This window comes from Anolis carolinensis, chromosome 2 (genome assembly GCF_035594765.1).
Source record: "Anolis carolinensis isolate JA03-04 chromosome 2, rAnoCar3.1.pri, whole genome shotgun sequence".
In the NCBI taxonomy this organism is placed as follows: Eukaryota; Metazoa; Chordata; class Lepidosauria; order Squamata; family Dactyloidae; genus Anolis; species Anolis carolinensis.
This window is the reverse complement of record NC_085842.1, coordinates 61,470,255-61,488,710: the sequence shown is the minus strand read 5'-3', so window position 1 is coordinate 61,488,710 and position 18,456 is coordinate 61,470,255. Positions and strand designations below refer to the sequence as shown.

Genomic DNA, 18,456 nt, shown 5'->3' with positions numbered 1-18,456 from the left:
TTACCACATATATATTAGACATCGCTCATGTGCAGTTTGTCATCTGCATAGCTTTGAAGTTCTATAAAATACTGATGCTTGGAATAAACTGTCTATCTTGACCAGAGCTGTTGTAGCTTGGACTGAAACTAGTGCTGAGGCTTGGTAGGCCCTTTGGCCAAAGGTATTGTTTCTTGTCTGCTTTCCTGCTCAGTTTCAGGGCTTATTCCAACTTCACATCTCATCTGGAAGGAAATTGTGTGGCTGATATTTCAGTCCCACCCAACAATATACAATTCTTGGCTGTCAACTCTGGGCTACTGCCTCCTAAATCTTGGGCAGGTTTACAAAATGAAACAGTGAAAGCACTAACAATGTTTACATTTTATTTCATATGTGTCCATAAAAAGTCATCAGATTTGAAATTGTATAACAAAAATGAGGGGGAGAGAGCAGCACTCTGATCAAACTTGCCACTCGAGGGAGTAGCAAATTCTGTCTTCCTGGTTTTGGCTAGCATGGGGCTGTCAGCTCTGTATCCAGAAGAAAACTCATCTGATTTTTAATGATTAAAGACAACCGTGAACAGTTCTTCCCTGGCATAGAATTCCTAAAGGGCTGAAAGTAAAAAAGGCTTGTTCTATAGACAGTGAAGTCCACCTTGAATAGTCCATAAGGAAAACCCATTTCTACCCATAGGAGGGCCTTCAGAATATAATGCATAGAATTCACTCCATGAAGCATGTATTCTGTACTAGTATATATGCACAAAGATGTCCATGTTCTCCAAGTGGTTTTCAACAGAATGAGAATGACAGGAAGTTTAGTTGCCTTCACCTTAAAAGTCTGACACTTCAATCTTCATTGTCATTTGATCAGCCCCAACACAGAAAAATTAATGGCTATCCAGTGCAAACAGAAAGCTTCTTTCTAAAAATGGAGGTGGGTGTGGTTCTCAACTTCTATTTTGGACCAGACAGATATGCTAAAAAAAAAATCCCAGGACAAATGAGGTACTTGCTTTCCTGTTTCTGTAAGAAGTTGCTCTGGCTAAAATGGCATGCAGATGTAAAACGCTTGAAAAACAGACAATAGCAAAAGACTCCAATATTCAGTTTTGGCCATTAAATATCTCTCCTTTGCTTCCAATTATATTCTGCTGTTTTTTTTCTAACTTATACTTCGCTCTCAGTGTCACAATCTTAACAATATCAAAATTCTGCAAGTAAAAACAACCACAAACAAGCCCCCCATGAATTAAAGAAAATAACACAGAGAAATCTAATGCAAAGTACAGTACATGGATTGCTGTGTGTTGTTATGACTGTGCATGAGGTATTGTCAAGCAGAGTCTGAGCTACTGTAGTGCAAGGTCTGGTTTCCTCGGTGTCGGATGCAGAGCTTTTGGTGCACAATGTGAAGAACCTCCGACTCTTTCTCTGTGGGAGCATAAGGAAGAAAAACAGACAGTAAAATGCCCTCTCTGACTGCCAGCTGATGCCTGGCAGAGACAGTGCAACATCCTCATCTAGGATACAATCTAAACCCCACTGAGAACAGTGGATAGGCTCCCATTCATCTCAATGGGCTTTTCCAACCAGGACACTGAAATAACACCTCTTAACCAGTTGAAACACAGGCTGGAGCACAGTGTTTCTTTTCAAACACTGCAGTCTGTGCAGACGTTACTTCATTGACAGATATCTTCCAGACTTCACAGTTAAGTAGAATTGAGATCAATGGGGGAAGGGTATCCAATCCACTCCAGTTTAAGGACCTGGACGTCCTATTTTCAGTACCCTGTCAGACCGTGTCAAAAGCACCATAGTGAGTGTTTTGCTTGCAGAGTAGCAGGCAGGTCAACCTTGTAGCAGAAGTCTCCTTTAGTCTCCCAGTTTCGGCTTCAATTCATTGAGCAGCCAAACAGAGCGGAAGCAAAGTGCCAGGAACCCAGTGCCCAGGAGGTCTCCCAAAGCAGTGAGGTAGGGGATTGAAAAGTTGTCTGGATCCAAGCCCTTTCTCCACATCAGCCGCACAAGAAGGTCAGCCAAGTACAGCAGAATCCCCACCTGCAAGCAGAAATACGGGAGTGGTAACTGATACAGCCATGGACAGTTACAGTGTACACACTGCAGAGCCCATTCTTATGCTTCAAGTCAATTTATAATTACCTGCAAGACAGCAGCCATCAAGTAAAATGCCACAAAAGTGACCGTGAGTGTGGTGTGGCCTGCCTGAAAGACATGGATGGTGTAGAGAAACACCAGGTGCCCTGGGATCACCAGAAGGAGTAGGACCCGTGCAGACTTTGAATTTACTCCTGCAGAGAAGGAAAAGCAGTTATACTGGATGGAACAAGACACAAGTCCTCTTCAAATGTTGTGTTGTCTTCTGGCAATTATTATGCATTTGATGAGCTGAGTAGCAAGGTATCTGTCAACTAAGAAATTGAAAAGCACGAAAAGGATTCATCATTGCATACAGAATAAGAAAATGACAGAGACAGCAAAAGGAATGGGTGGAAATGTGGATAAACGAAGTGGCTTTCTCCAGGATTTCTCTGGTGCACTCCTTCTGGTGCATTAATATGTTTGTTAGGTTATGTGAAGGGCAGCATGCAGAGAATTGAGTTTGCTATTAATATTTATAATTTCATTTAAAAGATTTGTATTCTGTAAAAAAGATATATTTTGAGAGTGAAAAAGTGTTAATAATGATGCATCACAGTAAATAAACAGATGGTCCATTTGCAGGTAAAGCCAACATCAGGAGAGGTTAAAAGGATTTGCAAAGTTTAAACAGTAAAGATCTTCACTTAGTATTTGTCTGGTCTTTCTCCTGTGGCTTTTCTTTGCTAATTGAAGATCTTTACTGTTTTAACTTTGCAAATCCATTTAAAGTCTCTTGAATGAAGAAAGAGAGGGAGTATGAGAAAATTGATGTCATTAGTTCTGTTTTCATTTGCCAGTTTGGATTGAAGAGCAGGGTGTCAAACTCCAATTTATTCAGTTTCTCCTGCTACTTTCTCACCAACTGATCCCACTTCCCACCCACATCCCGATAATAAATGCACACCCAGAATCTTAGGGTGGAAAAAAACAGCAACTAGAGGAGGAAACTTGAATGGGGAAAATCTGGCCAATGCACAAGGATAACTATCATGGTTTCTTTTTTTTGCCTGCCATTTCTGCAATGAAAATCACCCTTCACATCATAGTTTTTTGGTTGGTATGTCAACAAACTGGGTTCATTTATCGGAAACATAAAGAGACTCTATGTATAACTCTAGCCCAAACTGTGATTTCCTTGCTTCAAATGAAAAGACAAAAAAATCTCTAGAATTTCCCTCCATTCTGTGACTGGTTCTGCCAGTGCTGTATTTTAGAAATTTTGAATTGGCTGAGGCCACCGATTCTTAGAAAAACTATAGTGTTATTAGAGGGGAGAGTTAACCTCCTTCCTGATAAACTTTTTCTGCAGAAAAATGTCCACAACCTATTTGTCACATAAGGCAAAACAGACAGGTAACATCTTGCTTGCTTGCCACTTCTTCTTGACCTTTCTCTTTGTCAATACTCTTCACCTCAAGGATTGTGTAAAAATGCAGTGTCCAATGTCCATAAAAATGACTAGGATGGGAATAGCTTTGAACTGGTGGCTAAAACCAGTTCTCCTTACCTGAAGTGAAGAAGGTGGTACATGGGTTGGGCCAGTGTTGCCTCATCTTGTGGGGCAGGACTCCAGGCATGCTCCAGAAGTGCAGAAATGTGGAGATACGACTGGCCTGGATAGCTACCAGATTGCCACCAACACCTGCAAGGCAAAAATACAGAGCACATCTGTTAAACTGCAGTGACAAATGCAGATCTGGGGAGGGAAGTGCTTCTTAAGCTATCTAATGTGACCTCCCCCCTTTAAATTGTTCATTTTCGCTCCCTTTCAGAAATTTCCAGTAAACTGGAAGTCAACAGATTGTGGATTAGTATCTGTCCATGGACCATTATCTTGAAACACACTGATATGGTGCTCCCTAGGAATATGGATAGATGATGCAGTAAAAGAGGCATTTGATCTAAATGTGGGGTACCAAAAATGATGTTTATACCAGCACTTTGCACTAACTGAAGCTTTGGTGTGGCCTTCAAGGGCACACATTCCTTTCCTGTGAACTAATGGGAAGGTGGCTGATTTACACCACTTGGGCACATATCAGAGTGCCCCCTAACCCTCTCTCATACATACCTCCAAAAATAGTAAAAACACAATGGAATAAAAAGGGCTCCAGTGAGCATTCCCCTTTTGGTACTCAATATCAGTGTTATGTGCTCTTAGACTTCTGTCATGAAGTGGCTGTCATAATCTTTGGCAATGATAGGTATATCTTCCATGAAGTATCTGGCACAACTTTTTCAGAGAAGATCCAACAGCTGCTTTCAGTTCCACTTCTCAGAAATGTACAGAGCCTGAAGACTCTTTTCATTTTAAACCAGTTATAAAGTACAGCAGAGCACAAACACATTGTTCTTCCAGAGCTATCAGATATTAACTTATGAGCAAGTGAATCAGTTCCATCTCAGTTGGACAAAATTATATAACAATTTTATTATTTCCAAAGGATTCATTTTGGCTAAGTGGAGAAGCCACTTGTCTCACCCAGCAAACAGGTTTGTTCTGTAGAACCATCCCAGCATTGCCTGAAATATGTATGGAATCTCGCATTCCTTGTCAGAACCACTTGTGCTGAGACTGTGGGTTTACTTGTGAATATGCATAGGAGTTGGGAGTAGAGGAGGAAACCGGGTTATAATATATTAATAAAATCCTTTTCGATTAGATGCTGAGCTCAGATAAGATCAAGCTTCTACTTGATGGGACCGTATCTCCTCCTATCAGCCCACTCGAGCCCTGAGATCATCGGGAGAGGCCCTTCTCTTGGTCCCACCACCATCGCACGTGTGGTTGGTGGGAACAAGAGAGAGGGCCTTTTTGGTGGTGGCCCTGCGGCTCTGGAAGTCCCTTCCTAGAGAGGTATGATTGGCCCCCTCTTTAATGGCTTTTTGATCAAAAATTAAAACTCCTGTGGAGCCAGGCCTTCCCAGATGAATGATAGTAAGCACTGCCAGATAATGGCTGGTAATATTCAACTCTGAACTCTTTGTTGGTCCTGGCAACTGTGACACGACCTTATGAAAATGAAATGTTGTAGGAGCTACATAACTTATTTTACAAATAACCTCAATGGCCTGAGGTTAGGGAAGCTTTTTAATGGTAGTTGTTGTAATGTTATTAACTGTTATATATGGGGTGTTCAAAATGGGTTATTTTCTAAATTAATGTATGATATTTTTAGTTGACTGTTTATTTTATGTATTGATGTATATGTAATTGTGTATTTTAATCCTTTGTATGCCGCTTTGAATTCCACCCATGAGAAAAAGAAGGATAAAAATGAATAAATAATAATGACAATACTCTCATACTAGAAAAATTCATGAGGGTTACAAATCCTTTAGTGTCTCCATCCCTCAACCAAGTGCACTTTCATTTTTCCTTTGTTCCTTCTTTTCTTTTTTCCCTTCCTTCATTTTAAACAAAATCTTACTGATCTCTTTCTCTCTCCATACCAGCCTGTTTTCAAACCATACTCAGCCCTACCCTCCTCCGCCACACCTTACCTGCCAGCACCTCCTCTCTCTCTGTCTCTCTCTGACCCTTTCCTCTTTCAACAGTTTGAAGAGTTCCGAGCAGGACCTGTTCCTTCTCTCTCTAACTCTTATTTAATGGTTTGAATTGTTTGGAGGAGGAAGCACTTCATGGAGCTGTGCAGGGGCTGTCTGGAGAAATGAATGGGTTGCAGCGTTGTGCTTATAGAAATCTTTCCATCTAGTAACTGAAGATGACACTGCAGGCTACAGACAGATTTTAATTAGCTAAAACTAATTAATCCATTAAAACAATTCTATTTCCTCCAATCTTGGTATTTACACCAAGTTTCACATAACTAGTTTAATGGTTTTGGAGCTATGGTGGTGGCAGACACAAGCATTTCTATTATTATAGATATTCCTTTTGTAACACAGTTTTATTTTGCTTTATATAGAGAGAATTTCATGTTTGCTTAAAATTATATTTGTGTCAAATCATTCTGTTTAACCTCAAATTCTCATGGTGCAGTATGGAGTAACTCAAACATTGCAAACCCATACTCCAGTGACACCTTGAGTTATTATTCTCTATAGTAAGGTATATTTTTCACTAATCCAAGTGGATCTTCTGGGTTTAGACAGGGGAGAGACTTTTCCATCCCAGTCTGGAGTTTCATACAGAGCACTGACCTAATTCACTGAGATACAGCCCCTCCCAAATGGAGATGAATGTAATCATGAAACCAAACATAATTCATGAAACTGAACATTATTCTAGTGACCGAATACTTAAATTTTACAGATTTTTTATAATGCTTAATTACACATTACAGCATGGTGTATGTGTGTGTGAGAGAGGTGGTGGTGGTGGTTCCATTACCTTCTAGATATTGTTGAAGTGCAACTTCTAGTATGTTTGATCAATTGGTAGTTGGACAACACTTGGAAAATTGTACAATTTCCATATATATGAAAATCACGGCTTATTTTGCCTAGAAACTGAAAAAACTGAGATCCTTAGTCATATAATCATGAGGAAGATAATACAACTTGTTTGCAGCCTCCATTAATTCACAATCTATATATTATACTGTGTATTAATATGAAAATGAAAGATTATACTCCAATATCCAGATGCCATCTTACCATTGATCACAGGAGTGAAAACAGCCATGCCTTGAAAATTTGGGTCTGTTATTGTTTTGTCCAAGATAAGCCCCCCAAGGCTGTAAAAAGAAACAAATATGAATAAACTATCCATCAGTCTTCACTACCTAATAGCTAATACTTGTGAATACTGTGCAGTAGAAGGCACGAGCAACACTGTGACTAATGATGCCAAAAGGACATTCAACCATTGGTGTGCTCAGAGGTCTAAGAAAAGTCCAAAGTTGCGCACAACACATTTAATAGGAACATGGAATGTGAGAAAGATGAATGAGAGGAAGATAGAAGTAGTTAAACAAAAAAATGCAATGTACAGACATTACAATAGCTCAATAACTATAACACTTGGGATGGGCAAGCTAAAGTGGACAGAATGGGGCATTTAGGATTAAATAATACTCATGTATTATGATAAGAGTTAAGGTACTTTCATTAACTCGTGGATAGGTCAACCCAGTTTTTTAGTGGGTTTTTGATTAAAATACTAGACTTATACATTAGTATACAGAGTAGTAGTAGTAGTAGTAGTAGTAATAATAATAATAATAATAATAATAATAATAATAATACTTTATTCTTATATCCCGCCCCATTTCCCTGAAGGGACTCGGGGTGGCTTACATAGGAACCAAGCTCAGTAAAACAAAGTTAATATATAACACCATAAAATACATTGCATTACAATAATTTAAAAACCATATAAAACATCATAAAACAAAATAAACCATAACAACAACAGGGTACATAGTGTTTGATTCAGGAAATGAAAATCTATGAAGAAATGGGCTGACAAAAATAATGAATAAAGTTGCAGAGAATGCAGTCAAAGGACATGATCCAAAATCTGACAGAATAATATCAATAATAGCACAATCCATTAAAATAACTGTGTTTGAAGTGGTGAGAAAGTGATCTGTAGGGAATTCATTTTGTGATCACTCATTCATATGTAGAGGTCAGCATTATTTCATATTGCAACCAATGATGTGCCCAAGGGTAACTCAGTTTCCTAGGTCCATATATATCAGGCCTGCACAACTTGGCAGTAGTAAGGGGCCAAAATTAAATAAGCTACACCTCTTTGGACCACAAATAGGTTTTTAGTGCTTTTCCCTCAGTCCTTTTTTGAGGGTAAGAAGGACCTCAGCTCTGGCCTCCATTGCTCTTCCTTTCTTTTGGCCTCTGGGTTGCTCATCTATCATCTCCTTCTACAGAGAGAAAAAAACTTCCAACTCTGCATCATTCATTTCCCTAATTTGAGAGGGAGAAACTTGGCTTTGCTATGAAGACCCCACAACAGCTTCATGGGGAAAGTACATTTTTCCTTCACGAGTGAGGGAAATAGACGGCGGGGAGTTGGTTTTTTCCACTGGAGGCGGAGGAGACGATAGAAGCAAGGAGAAAGGAAGACCGTGTAGCCAAGTTTCTCCCTCACAAGCAAACGATGCCGAGTTGGTGGTTTTGCCATCAGATGAGAAGATAATGACAAAGGCAAAGAGAACGGAAGAGTGGCAGAGGCAAAAACTGGGGCTCTTCTTTTTTGCCGTCTCCTTCTCCTTCTAAAACAGCCAATCTAATGTTAAATTTTAACATAACCTGGGGTCCAAGATTCCAACCTCCCTGAATAAAGGTTCCATATCCCTTAAAATTTCATTCCTCACTCCCCAATACTTCAACCTGAGTCCAACAATCTCACCAGGTCATGTTATCTGCTGAAACTAGCACTTCCAGCATCTTGACTGGATCTATCAGTGGTGCCTTCTTTGTCACAGATTAATTTGTGACTTTGATGCACAGAGAAAGGAAAAGTGTAGAGATAAAACAGTTGGAGGAGGGAATTGCGAGTTCCCATTGCTACTTTGCTATAGTGCTGCGTGTGACTGCCTTCTCTAAGGCTTAGGCTCAGAGCCTTTGTGGGCCGCACCAAATCCTTGTGAGAGCTGAGTCGAGGCAACATGTCATGCAGACCTGATGTATATGTTTAGAGCAGGCCATTGGGACCAGCATATTATATCAAAGTGTGGACTAATCCATGAGTCATTGTCTTTATTTAGGACACTGTGTTCCATTGGTTTCTCCTCCTCCACCAGTCATACTTGGTCACCACCTTGCATCCCAATTACTGAAAGGCGGTGTGGTGAACTAGTCTGAGTATTGGATTAAGATTTGAGGAAACCAGGATCCTAATTTCCACTCCGCCATAGAAAAACCATTGGGTGACTCAAGATAAATCACACTCTCTCAGCACAAGAAAAAAGTAATGGAAAACCTCCCCAAGGAAACCGCAGGAGAGTCATTAGTCAGAATTAACAACAAATCTCAGTTAATTCTCCCCCAGTTTTTTCTTTACTTCTCCAGACATTTTTGTTTCTCCAAACTTGCCGATACCTCCTTTCTGAGTATGGATTATGTTGTTTTGGCTACCAAACGATTCTCACCCAAAATGTTTGTTATCGCTATATGGAATTGATTTTGTCACCATATAACCTCTAACACAGTAAGAAGCTATCTCTAGTAACAATAGTGAAAAGGAGATCAAAATGATTTTTTTTCATGGGCAGATATCAGAGACAGGAAGTGAACTCAGTATGCCAAGTTCCAGTCTGCCCAATAAACTTCTTCCCTGCCAAAGAATGTTTACCTGCTGATGGCCATTGCAACAATGACTGGCTGCCATCCAGACTTTAAGACTTCAGCAATGGGCGGACTCTGCCTGGCAATCGCAATCCACAGAGGAATCATGACAATGAAGATGGCACAGATCATGGGGGAAAGGTATCTCACATCTGCCAAGGAAAAAGAGATCCTAAAGTAACATTCTCCTTCATTTCTATGAGATTCCATAATGGTACTTTCTTTGGAAAATCATTCAGTTTTTCAAGGAAAAGAACAGATACAACGGAAAGTAGCAAAGTCTAGGCACCCTTAAAATGATACAATGTGCATTATTTTCTTCCATCACTGTTTATTACAACAAGGTAGCATTAGCTGTCTGATACAGTAAATGTATAAGGAGTAAAGGTAGCAGAATAGAATGTGTTAAATATAAATTAAAAGAATGTCTGTTGGATGAAATGTTTTAAAGAGCTTTTTCTTTTTTAATTTCATTTTATTAATAGATTTTACTCTGGAAAATACTGTTTTAATATTGTAATTGGTGTAACTATTTTAATACTTTCAAAGAACTTGTACACTTTTAATTTTATTGTTCTCTTAAATTGTGAGCCACTTTGAGTCCTAATCTATGGGGGAAAGCAGAATATAAATAATAAATAAATACATAACGAAATAAATTAAAAAAATACAGATATAAACAAACAAATGTGATGCACCTAACACAGAGAATGGGAATGGGGAGTGATGCAATAAAACTATATACACCCAAGCTTTCCATACATAAAGATCTCCAAAATGGTCTTAACATCATTACAATTACAAAAACAAAATTTAGGCGTAAAAAAAAGCAATACTCTTACAGCATGCCCAACAATGAACAATAGAGGGGAATAACAACATAAAAGAAGCAACTAGTGATCTACTATCCCAAATTCATGAGTTTATATGGGAGGAGGTCCTATTGCTTTCAATGGGACCCAGCAAGACTTAACTTTAGTTGGATTCGGTCCAGTGTGTTTTCTTGTTTAACGTCTGTGTAAACATCACTCCAGAGTATACTAATCGGATTTGTGACTAATCTTTAAATAGGAGCCCTTCTATCATGCTAGCAAGGACTTGGCTCAAGCAGAATTACCTGAAGGTGAAAAATTAAGGAACCTTATCCAAATGCAGAAGGCTCTCATGGGATAATGTAACAAGCTCATTATTGCATCAAAGTAGTAATTCTGTCACAGTCAAGGACTCGGCATCTAAAATTAGCTTCTTAATTTGCAGAGGAGAAACCTGATACTTCTAAAAAGAAGCCAAAGACCACATGACTGGAAGTATTTAAAGCAGGGTGCAGGAGAGCAGCAAACTAACCAATCCATGTTATATATGTCAAATGAAGGAAGAGTACAGTAAAAATAGTTGACCGCAACTGATATAGAGTTACTTTTAATTTTGTAACTGTCACATATGTCTCATGCAGTGGAACTGTTGGGAATACGTCTCTGAGATCCTGAGTTTCATCTCTGAACCAAGTCTGGAAAAAAAGTTCACAGCACAGTGAAAAAAGGATGCACCTTCCCCTTTGTTATTGGGTAGGTATTAGGAAGGCATTATAACAGTGTTTCCATGCCACAGGACTTGAGGATTGTGTGTATTGATTCAGTGTTCTTCAGACAAAGACAGTGGGACACCATCTACATTGATCAATGCAGACTCATATAATGTGGTTTAACTGCATGGAACTGCATTATATCATGATTATATTATGCAGATTCAGTCTATGTTGAGTCTGTGCAAATTCCAGTGGTGGTCATTTGAATTAACACAGATGGAAATGGGTCAAATACATTTTGTTATGAAAATTTTTGGGATGTTTCATTTTTGATGGCACTGTCTCCTGAATTTTTGGTGCACCCCTGAGACAGAGCAGGAATGTCAGTCAAAAACCAACCTTCATACATGTGGGATAAATCCAGAGAGAACCAAATGAGCACCATTTATGACTTTTGACATTCCTTACCATTGGCTATCCTGGACCTATCACAGTCTGGACCTAAGGAAAAGCTTTGACATTTATACTAAGTCTACAAGTAGCTATATTTTGTTATTACAGGGGCTTTGAAATGCTTATTCTTGTTATGTTTATTGTTCACAGATTTGATTCAAAATAAAAATTTATAGGTCTTCCACAACATCTCTGTATTCAACATCTGGCAGAACAGAGTCATGCTGGAAGATGAAAAAGTGTTTTACCAGTTTTAAAAATGCATTAAAAATAACATATTTTCACTTTTGTGTGATCTTATGACCTTAATTTGAGAATGTGGTGGGCTTTACTCTATTTTGTATCTCTGGTATGGAGTGACCTGTATCTTTTTCCTTTGGGGTATTCTTAGTTCCATGGAATCTGAATTTTGCCTTCACATATACTTTTATGAAGAATCCAAAACTAATCTTGCAGCTGCCATATTGTTCAAATCAAATAAACAAACAAAAAAAGATTATAATGATGACCAGCAATACGAACTGGAATAGTTATAGCCATATTTTCCTGACTATCTTTATCACTTCTTTTATAGATGGGCTTCAGGAGCTTGGAGATATACCTCATGTTTGAATCAATTCATTCTGTTCTTCTTTTCTGAAGAAATGTAACCTTCAAATAACCTTTAGAAGCAGAAGGAACTTTACAAAGAAGAAAGAGAGGGGATGCTGTGCTATACGAAAACAAGCAAGACTCAGAAGCAGAAGGAGGGAAGCTTCAGAAGCACCTCCAAGCAATGGGGAATCTGCCAGGGTTTTTGATATGCTAATGCTCTTTCTTAAGAGGGCTCTCCATCTGTTCTTTGTAACTGGTCCAAAGATGGGCCAGTTGCAACACTTTTCGCAGGTAATGGGGCAGATGAAGCATTCTTGGAATCTGTTCTTTATTTTTTTTAAGTGCAGTCAATGCCTGAGGCTAGAAATATGGAGTTATCAAGGCTTTTAATCACAAATGTTGTACTAATCAGAAACTATATCACCCAGAAAAGAAGTGCAGTTCCCTTTGGGAAAAGCTGGGCAAGATGTAATCGCATATCCAGTGCTACAGGGAAGAAAGCCTGTTGTCTTGTGCAGCAGCATCAAAAGGAAGGGTGAAAGGACTCTTTATCATCTCCCTGGTTCTGTAACTGGAGGTATGGAAAGGACAAAATGTTTGACCTGTAACAACATTGATGATACTATCCTCTCAGAGAGATAAGACCATTTGGGTATGAAGTATGGGAATCTAACAGGATATGGGCAGCCTTTGGGATATGATGTACTCAGCTACATCTTCAGAAATCTTCCTATACAGTGATGGAGAACAGAGTTCCTTTGTCTCTGTTAACCCTCATAATGTTGATCTCTTACATTTTTACGTAATAGAAGAACGGTATTACATAAGAATATTATTTCCCATCACGATTATCTTTTTTGAGACAGGTAGACTTAGAAGAATGGACTGGGAAAGGATCATAGCCCAATTATAGTGTGAATTATTTGCATGCGGGAGTTACCAGATTCACTCTCCAGGATCAGGAAAGAATCTTCCCTGAAATCATCATTGACAATACTGGGCTTGTCCAATGTTCCTGTGATTGATTGAAAGTCATCCAGTTGAATTCAAGTCCTATCTATCTGCCTTCCTCCTTTCCCTGGTTCCGATCCAAAATGCTATCTACAATAACACAACACTGGTTCTCTAGCATTCTGAAGCACACGTGGGAAGAACTGGGAAAGTCTTCTTATATTTTCCTTTTTTATGAGAATATGAGATGCTTGTTAGCTTATAAGAGAAGGAACATGATATAAAAACACTGAGCATACCACGTGATGCCCTCTTAATTTTGAGATACACCTTGGATAATTATTGCTATATACTTCCAAGAAAATCCTTAACTGATTAAAAACAAAAAGCAAGCCAAATACCATGGGGTTAATTTTTATGGCAAATTTCAAGTCCTAAGAAAACTGCACTAAGATGTGTACCAAGAATTTTACATCCTAACTTGAATGGATTCATGAAGAAAAATATAGCAAAGGGATGCAAAGGAATAATGTTATCAGATGTATCCGGCCCATTCCTGGTCTACACAAAAAGGACACAGATAATCTGCTTCTCTTTTATCAGACACATAGAGAATAGGAAAGGTTAAGATCATTCACAAGCTCCTTAGAGTGCAGGAATTCTGCTACTAGGTTCTCTCCAGCAGTTCTTAAGTTAGTTGCTCAGAGTCCATTGCATTAAATTAAATGAACTGAACGGTGCTTTTACTGTTGGCCAGACCCAACAAGGCTATTCAGTACTATATTTCTTATTCGACCTAAGATCATGCTTCTTATTACATGGATTGCTGCCACGAGAAAGGCTTCTACCCTACCCCTTGCCCCCCTTGTTAGAGGTTTCTCATGAACCTACCAATATACTTGAAGAGGGTGCTGCTGATTCCAGCCAGCAAGGAAAGGGTAATCAGGTCTCCAAGGCTTGCAGCAATAGGGGTGGCAACATTGTCAGGGTTTATCCCCACTTTTCTTGCCCCAAGGATCACACCAATCATCACCAAACCTAGGGAGAAAAAAAGACAAATCAGAGGAGGAGACTAAGGGATTGGAAAAAGGTTCCTAACATTTCCCTAAAATGTTGGAATAATTTTAAATCCTGTTCATGAAACAACTGAAGATATGGTACTTGAGGCAGTAAGATAGGGCGGCTACATGTAAGAGAGCTCTTGTGCCTTTAATAGTTGCGCATAAGAGAGAATGGTTGAAATTTTCTCTTTGACATTATTATTAAATGCACAGGAACCATGTCCTCTTTTTTCATAGAGCTACTGTGTGATAGACAAGGTTGTATTTGTCTTTCCAGTGTTGTAAAATCATCAGTGTGGTTCTTCAACCTTGGAAAGCTTTAACATCACTCTGTACTGCATCTGAAAATGTGTGTTTAAATCCATGAAAGCTCAATCTAAAATAAACACCAGTTTGTCTTAAAGGTCCTACCATATTCCCTTTTTATCCACTTCCATTCTTCTTGCTTCTTATACAGAGATTATATGTCTGTACTTTAGACAGAGAAGAGCTAGAAGTGCAGGTTCAGAATCTGAATCTGGGCATTTTGCCAAGCTAAGTCATGACAAGAGAAAACAGCAGCTGTTCAGTGAGAACTATAGTAAAAAGTGGGGACACAAGTAGGTCATCTAAGTAGTGGCCTTGACATAAGCCCAGTTACATGTCCCTTAAAACTCCAAGCAGGTACACATTATTAGTCCAAGAGCACTTAGTCACATCTGAGGGCAGAAAGCCACAATGGAAATGCAGTTGAGTTTTGTGTTGTTCCTGTCCAATGACTGAATATGCCTGATAAGAAAGCCCCAGTAAAAATATTGGCTGGGAAATGTCAAAAAACTAGTTGCAATCTCTGTCAAAGCTGGCCTAAGGCTTGCCAAAACCTATTCATAATGGCTTCCAAAGGCTTCGCATAAAGCTGCTTTCACCAGCTGCCTACTATGCTATTCTTAGGTTGCAAACTATACATGGCAATGCTATCAACAGAGTGAGAGTGCATGTGTGCTAACTCTGGATAGTAAATTAGACTATGTCAAATTCACTTCTTATTTGGTAGATAAATGCCAGTTTGAGATAAAATGTGAATTCCTTTAATTGCTTCTGAAGAGATGCCCAAGTTCTTCCATAGACACCTTGCTGATATGTAGACATTTCCTCAAAAGATGAATTTGTGAAAAGCCTAGTAAGAAAAATGTAAACTCCATCACAGAAAGATATGAAATAAAAATTGTGTGCCTATGTTGATATATCTATGTAATGAAGTGATGCTAAGAAGAATGTGGATACATATTTATTTACATAAGTGGCAAGATTACAAGGTTGCCTACTTATTCTCCCCTCTCAAACACTTTGAATTCCAATGCTTAAGAGAATCTTTAGGGGAAGTGAAGAGAAAGTTGACTATAGGGAACTCCAGAAAGATAACAACATAAAATCTCCACTCCCTCAAATAAAGACACAGGGGTAGGTAACCATGCCTGCTTATTAACCAATTTAATCTCTCACACGAAGGCCCACATGCCACAGAGAGAATTTGGGTAAAAGCAGGAACCAATGTCTTTGATGGGAATTGTCTTCATAAGAATTATCCTTAAAAGACATAATTATCATAGTGGTTGATCCAGAAGAGTTGTTTGCCAATGAATTTTGCTTAAAACAATTTTAATTCTCTTAGGTTCTTGCAAAATATGTCAAAATTGAATGAAAAATTTCCAGAGAATGTCAGGAAAGGCACAAGTTTCCCACCCCTGATTAGTGAAAGGGATTACACTATCTCCCAGGTATTCCAGCCTTGGCACCTTACATTGTGCCATGTTGTCTTCTCCAATGCCCAGCCCCACCTTTGTATAGAATTATATTATTCTGTTTAGAAATGCTAATAGCAAGGAAGGATTGTGTTGATGTGAGGAACCTGAATCTAGATCTCAAGGTTTCAAAAGACTGATAGATATTCCATTTCGCAGCCAATCCTGACATTTCCAAGTGGTGTCATAAAAGACCTTTGTCTGGCACTCTGGAGAACCACTTACAATTAATGTAGAGAAGATTAAGCTAAACAGACCAATGTTCTGACTTAGTGTAGGGCAGTATCCTATGTTTATATGCTTTCCTACTTAGGGATAGTGTGACATGCTGAGATGCTTTTAATTACTCTGATTTTATCTGCTTGGATTTTAATGTATTGTCCATTATTTTATTTTGTGTATCGTTGGAATGTTTTAAATTTTTGTCAAATAGTTGTGTTGTTGTTTCGGGCTTGTCCCTGTTGTGAGCCGCCCCGAGTCCCTTCGGGGAGATGGGGCGGGATATAAAAATAAAGTTTATTATTATTTATTATTATGTATGGGTGTTGCACTATCTGATAGTGATACATTTCAGGTGCCAGGCTCTTCCCTCCAGAGATGGCACACAAAACAGCTCCAGATGAATTTTGACATTTCTGTGGAACTGTTACCAAAGAAGAGAATAAACCCTCTGTGGAAAGGAATAGAAACACACTTTCATCGGTGCTGGCAGTCAGACGCTGAGACTGAGGAATAAAGGGAGTTCGAACAAACTCACCCAGTGAGAGGGCAGCTATGAAGGCAGTTGTCAAACTGCTTGCACATAACACGGCGGCTTGGTTCAGCTCCACATACCCCTTGGACAAAGCACCCAGAAAAACTGCCGCTATAGCTGCCAGGAGTCCCACCACTGTGGCCTGAACCTGTTGAGAGCCAAAACAGCAAAGGACAGAAAGATTTAGGGAAGCATTGTCTGATGACTACTATCTGTCTGCATGCATAACATCTATTTCAAAAAGTGCACGACTGCCCTCTGGTGAATAAAGACGGACATTTTCTATCAGAAGTGGCACTATGTTAAATAGGTTGTACTATGGCCGCTTCTCTACACTGAAAACCTTACTATTGATCCTGGCAATTCTAGTTGGAGTCAGAATTGAGGACCTCTACACCATACACCAGAGTTTTCCAAACATTTTATGTTGGTGACACACTTTTTAGACTGGCACCATTTTAAGACACAGTAATTCAGTTTTATCAGCAAACCTGTGGTTAAATTAACTCTTTATAAGAGATAATAATACATATATAAAATCGTAATAATGAAATGTTTGGGAACAAAATGCATCTCATAAAGACCTTTATAATTGAAAAATATTTGATTTTATTTATATATTTTTTTAAAATGATTTCCATGATCTGTTATTTCTCGTTATGTTCTCATGACACTATACACTGCAGACAACACATTAACATGTCATGACACACAGTTTGGAAAGCTCTGCCATTCACTCTTTCCTCACTTTCCTCCAGTTCTTAGGACTTTCTGAGATTGGAAAATGATCTTTGAAAAAGTGCTAATCTTCAGTGAAAATATGTAAAATGTAGTAGGGATGCTAGCTATTTAAAATAATTCACATTTCTTAATACAGATGTTTCTGTTGGTGTTTTTGTATGTGTGTAATTCTATTTTAATTGCTTCTTTGTATTTCTGTCATCTTTTAACCTGTCTTGTGAGAGCACTTCTTAGTGGAAACTGATGGTAAAAAACCAAACATATTTGAGTTGTACAGTCACTTTTCAATTGTGATTAACATATCCATATGATGACATAGTTCCCATAATATACAGTAATCTTGTATTTTCAAAGGTATCCTCTTTCAATTGAACAATTAAGCTCAAATGATTTTAAAATGATATTTAGATACGAAAGAAGGCTTCCTTTGAAAAAATTACATAGAATAAATTGTCCCTTTAAAAATAATAATCATGTTTTCTTAAGAATGAGTTCTTAGGGTATAATCAAGTATTTAATATATGTCTTATTTTGTGGTTTTCTATTATTTTTATTGCATTTTAGAAGATACTTCAATTTGTGATTTTTATATATTGATAATTTGATATTGTTATAATAAAGGATTTCTATTAATGTTAAAATCTATGGTTATAACTGTGATTTTGTGTAAATTATTAACTACATTGAACTCTAATAGGAAGGCCAGGGAATAAATTCAACCAACACCAACAAATAGTAATGTTCAATTAATGGGGTGTTTGCTTTTGGAGAATGGAAACCAAGGGATCTGGGTCAGTTTTCAGACTCATGCTGACCAACAACAGTATACAGAATGGAGTACAGTAGAGTCTCACTTATCCAACATTCACTCATCCAACGTTCTGGATTATCCAACGCAGTTTGCCTCCTGCCCTGATCCACAGCTGTTTCTCTAGGCAGCAAGGACTGAGCTTTTTATGGATTTAATTTCCAATGATGTTGCTACTGTAAGTTCATTTTATGCAATTCTATCTTTATTTGTAGTCAATTTTTAGTAGCCAATTTTAGTCCTTTTTTCAATATATTGTAATGTTTTGGTGCTAAATTCTTAAATACAGTAATTCCTAAATAACGTTACCGTGTATCGAACTGCATTTTTTGTTGATTTGTTGTAAAACATAATGTTTTGATG

The 18,456-nt window shown here is 38.3% G+C and overlaps 1 protein-coding gene across 4 annotated transcripts in view; it reads right to left on the bottom strand.

Moving 5' to 3' along the window:
• Positions 1–351: 351 nt before the first annotated feature.
• Positions 352–18,456, bottom strand: part of slc41a3 (solute carrier family 41 member 3) — a 58,367-nt gene continuing 40,262 nt past the window's right edge. For all 4 annotated transcript variants that reach the window (XM_062969801.1, XM_062969800.1, XM_003217735.4 and 1 more), the window contains 7 exons: positions 16,548–16,692; positions 13,840–13,986; positions 9,433–9,577; positions 6,771–6,850; positions 3,658–3,792; positions 2,151–2,299; positions 352–2,048 (listed from right to left, as the gene is read on the bottom strand). In XM_062969801.1, coding sequence (XP_062825871.1) covers positions 1,863–2,048; positions 2,151–2,299; positions 3,658–3,792; positions 6,771–6,850; positions 9,433–9,577; positions 13,840–13,986; positions 16,548–16,692 — 987 coding nt within the window. In that variant the 3' untranslated portion in view covers positions 352–1,862. The remainder of the gene's footprint in view (positions 2,049–2,150; positions 2,300–3,657; positions 3,793–6,770; positions 6,851–9,432; positions 9,578–13,839; positions 13,987–16,547; positions 16,693–18,456) is intronic.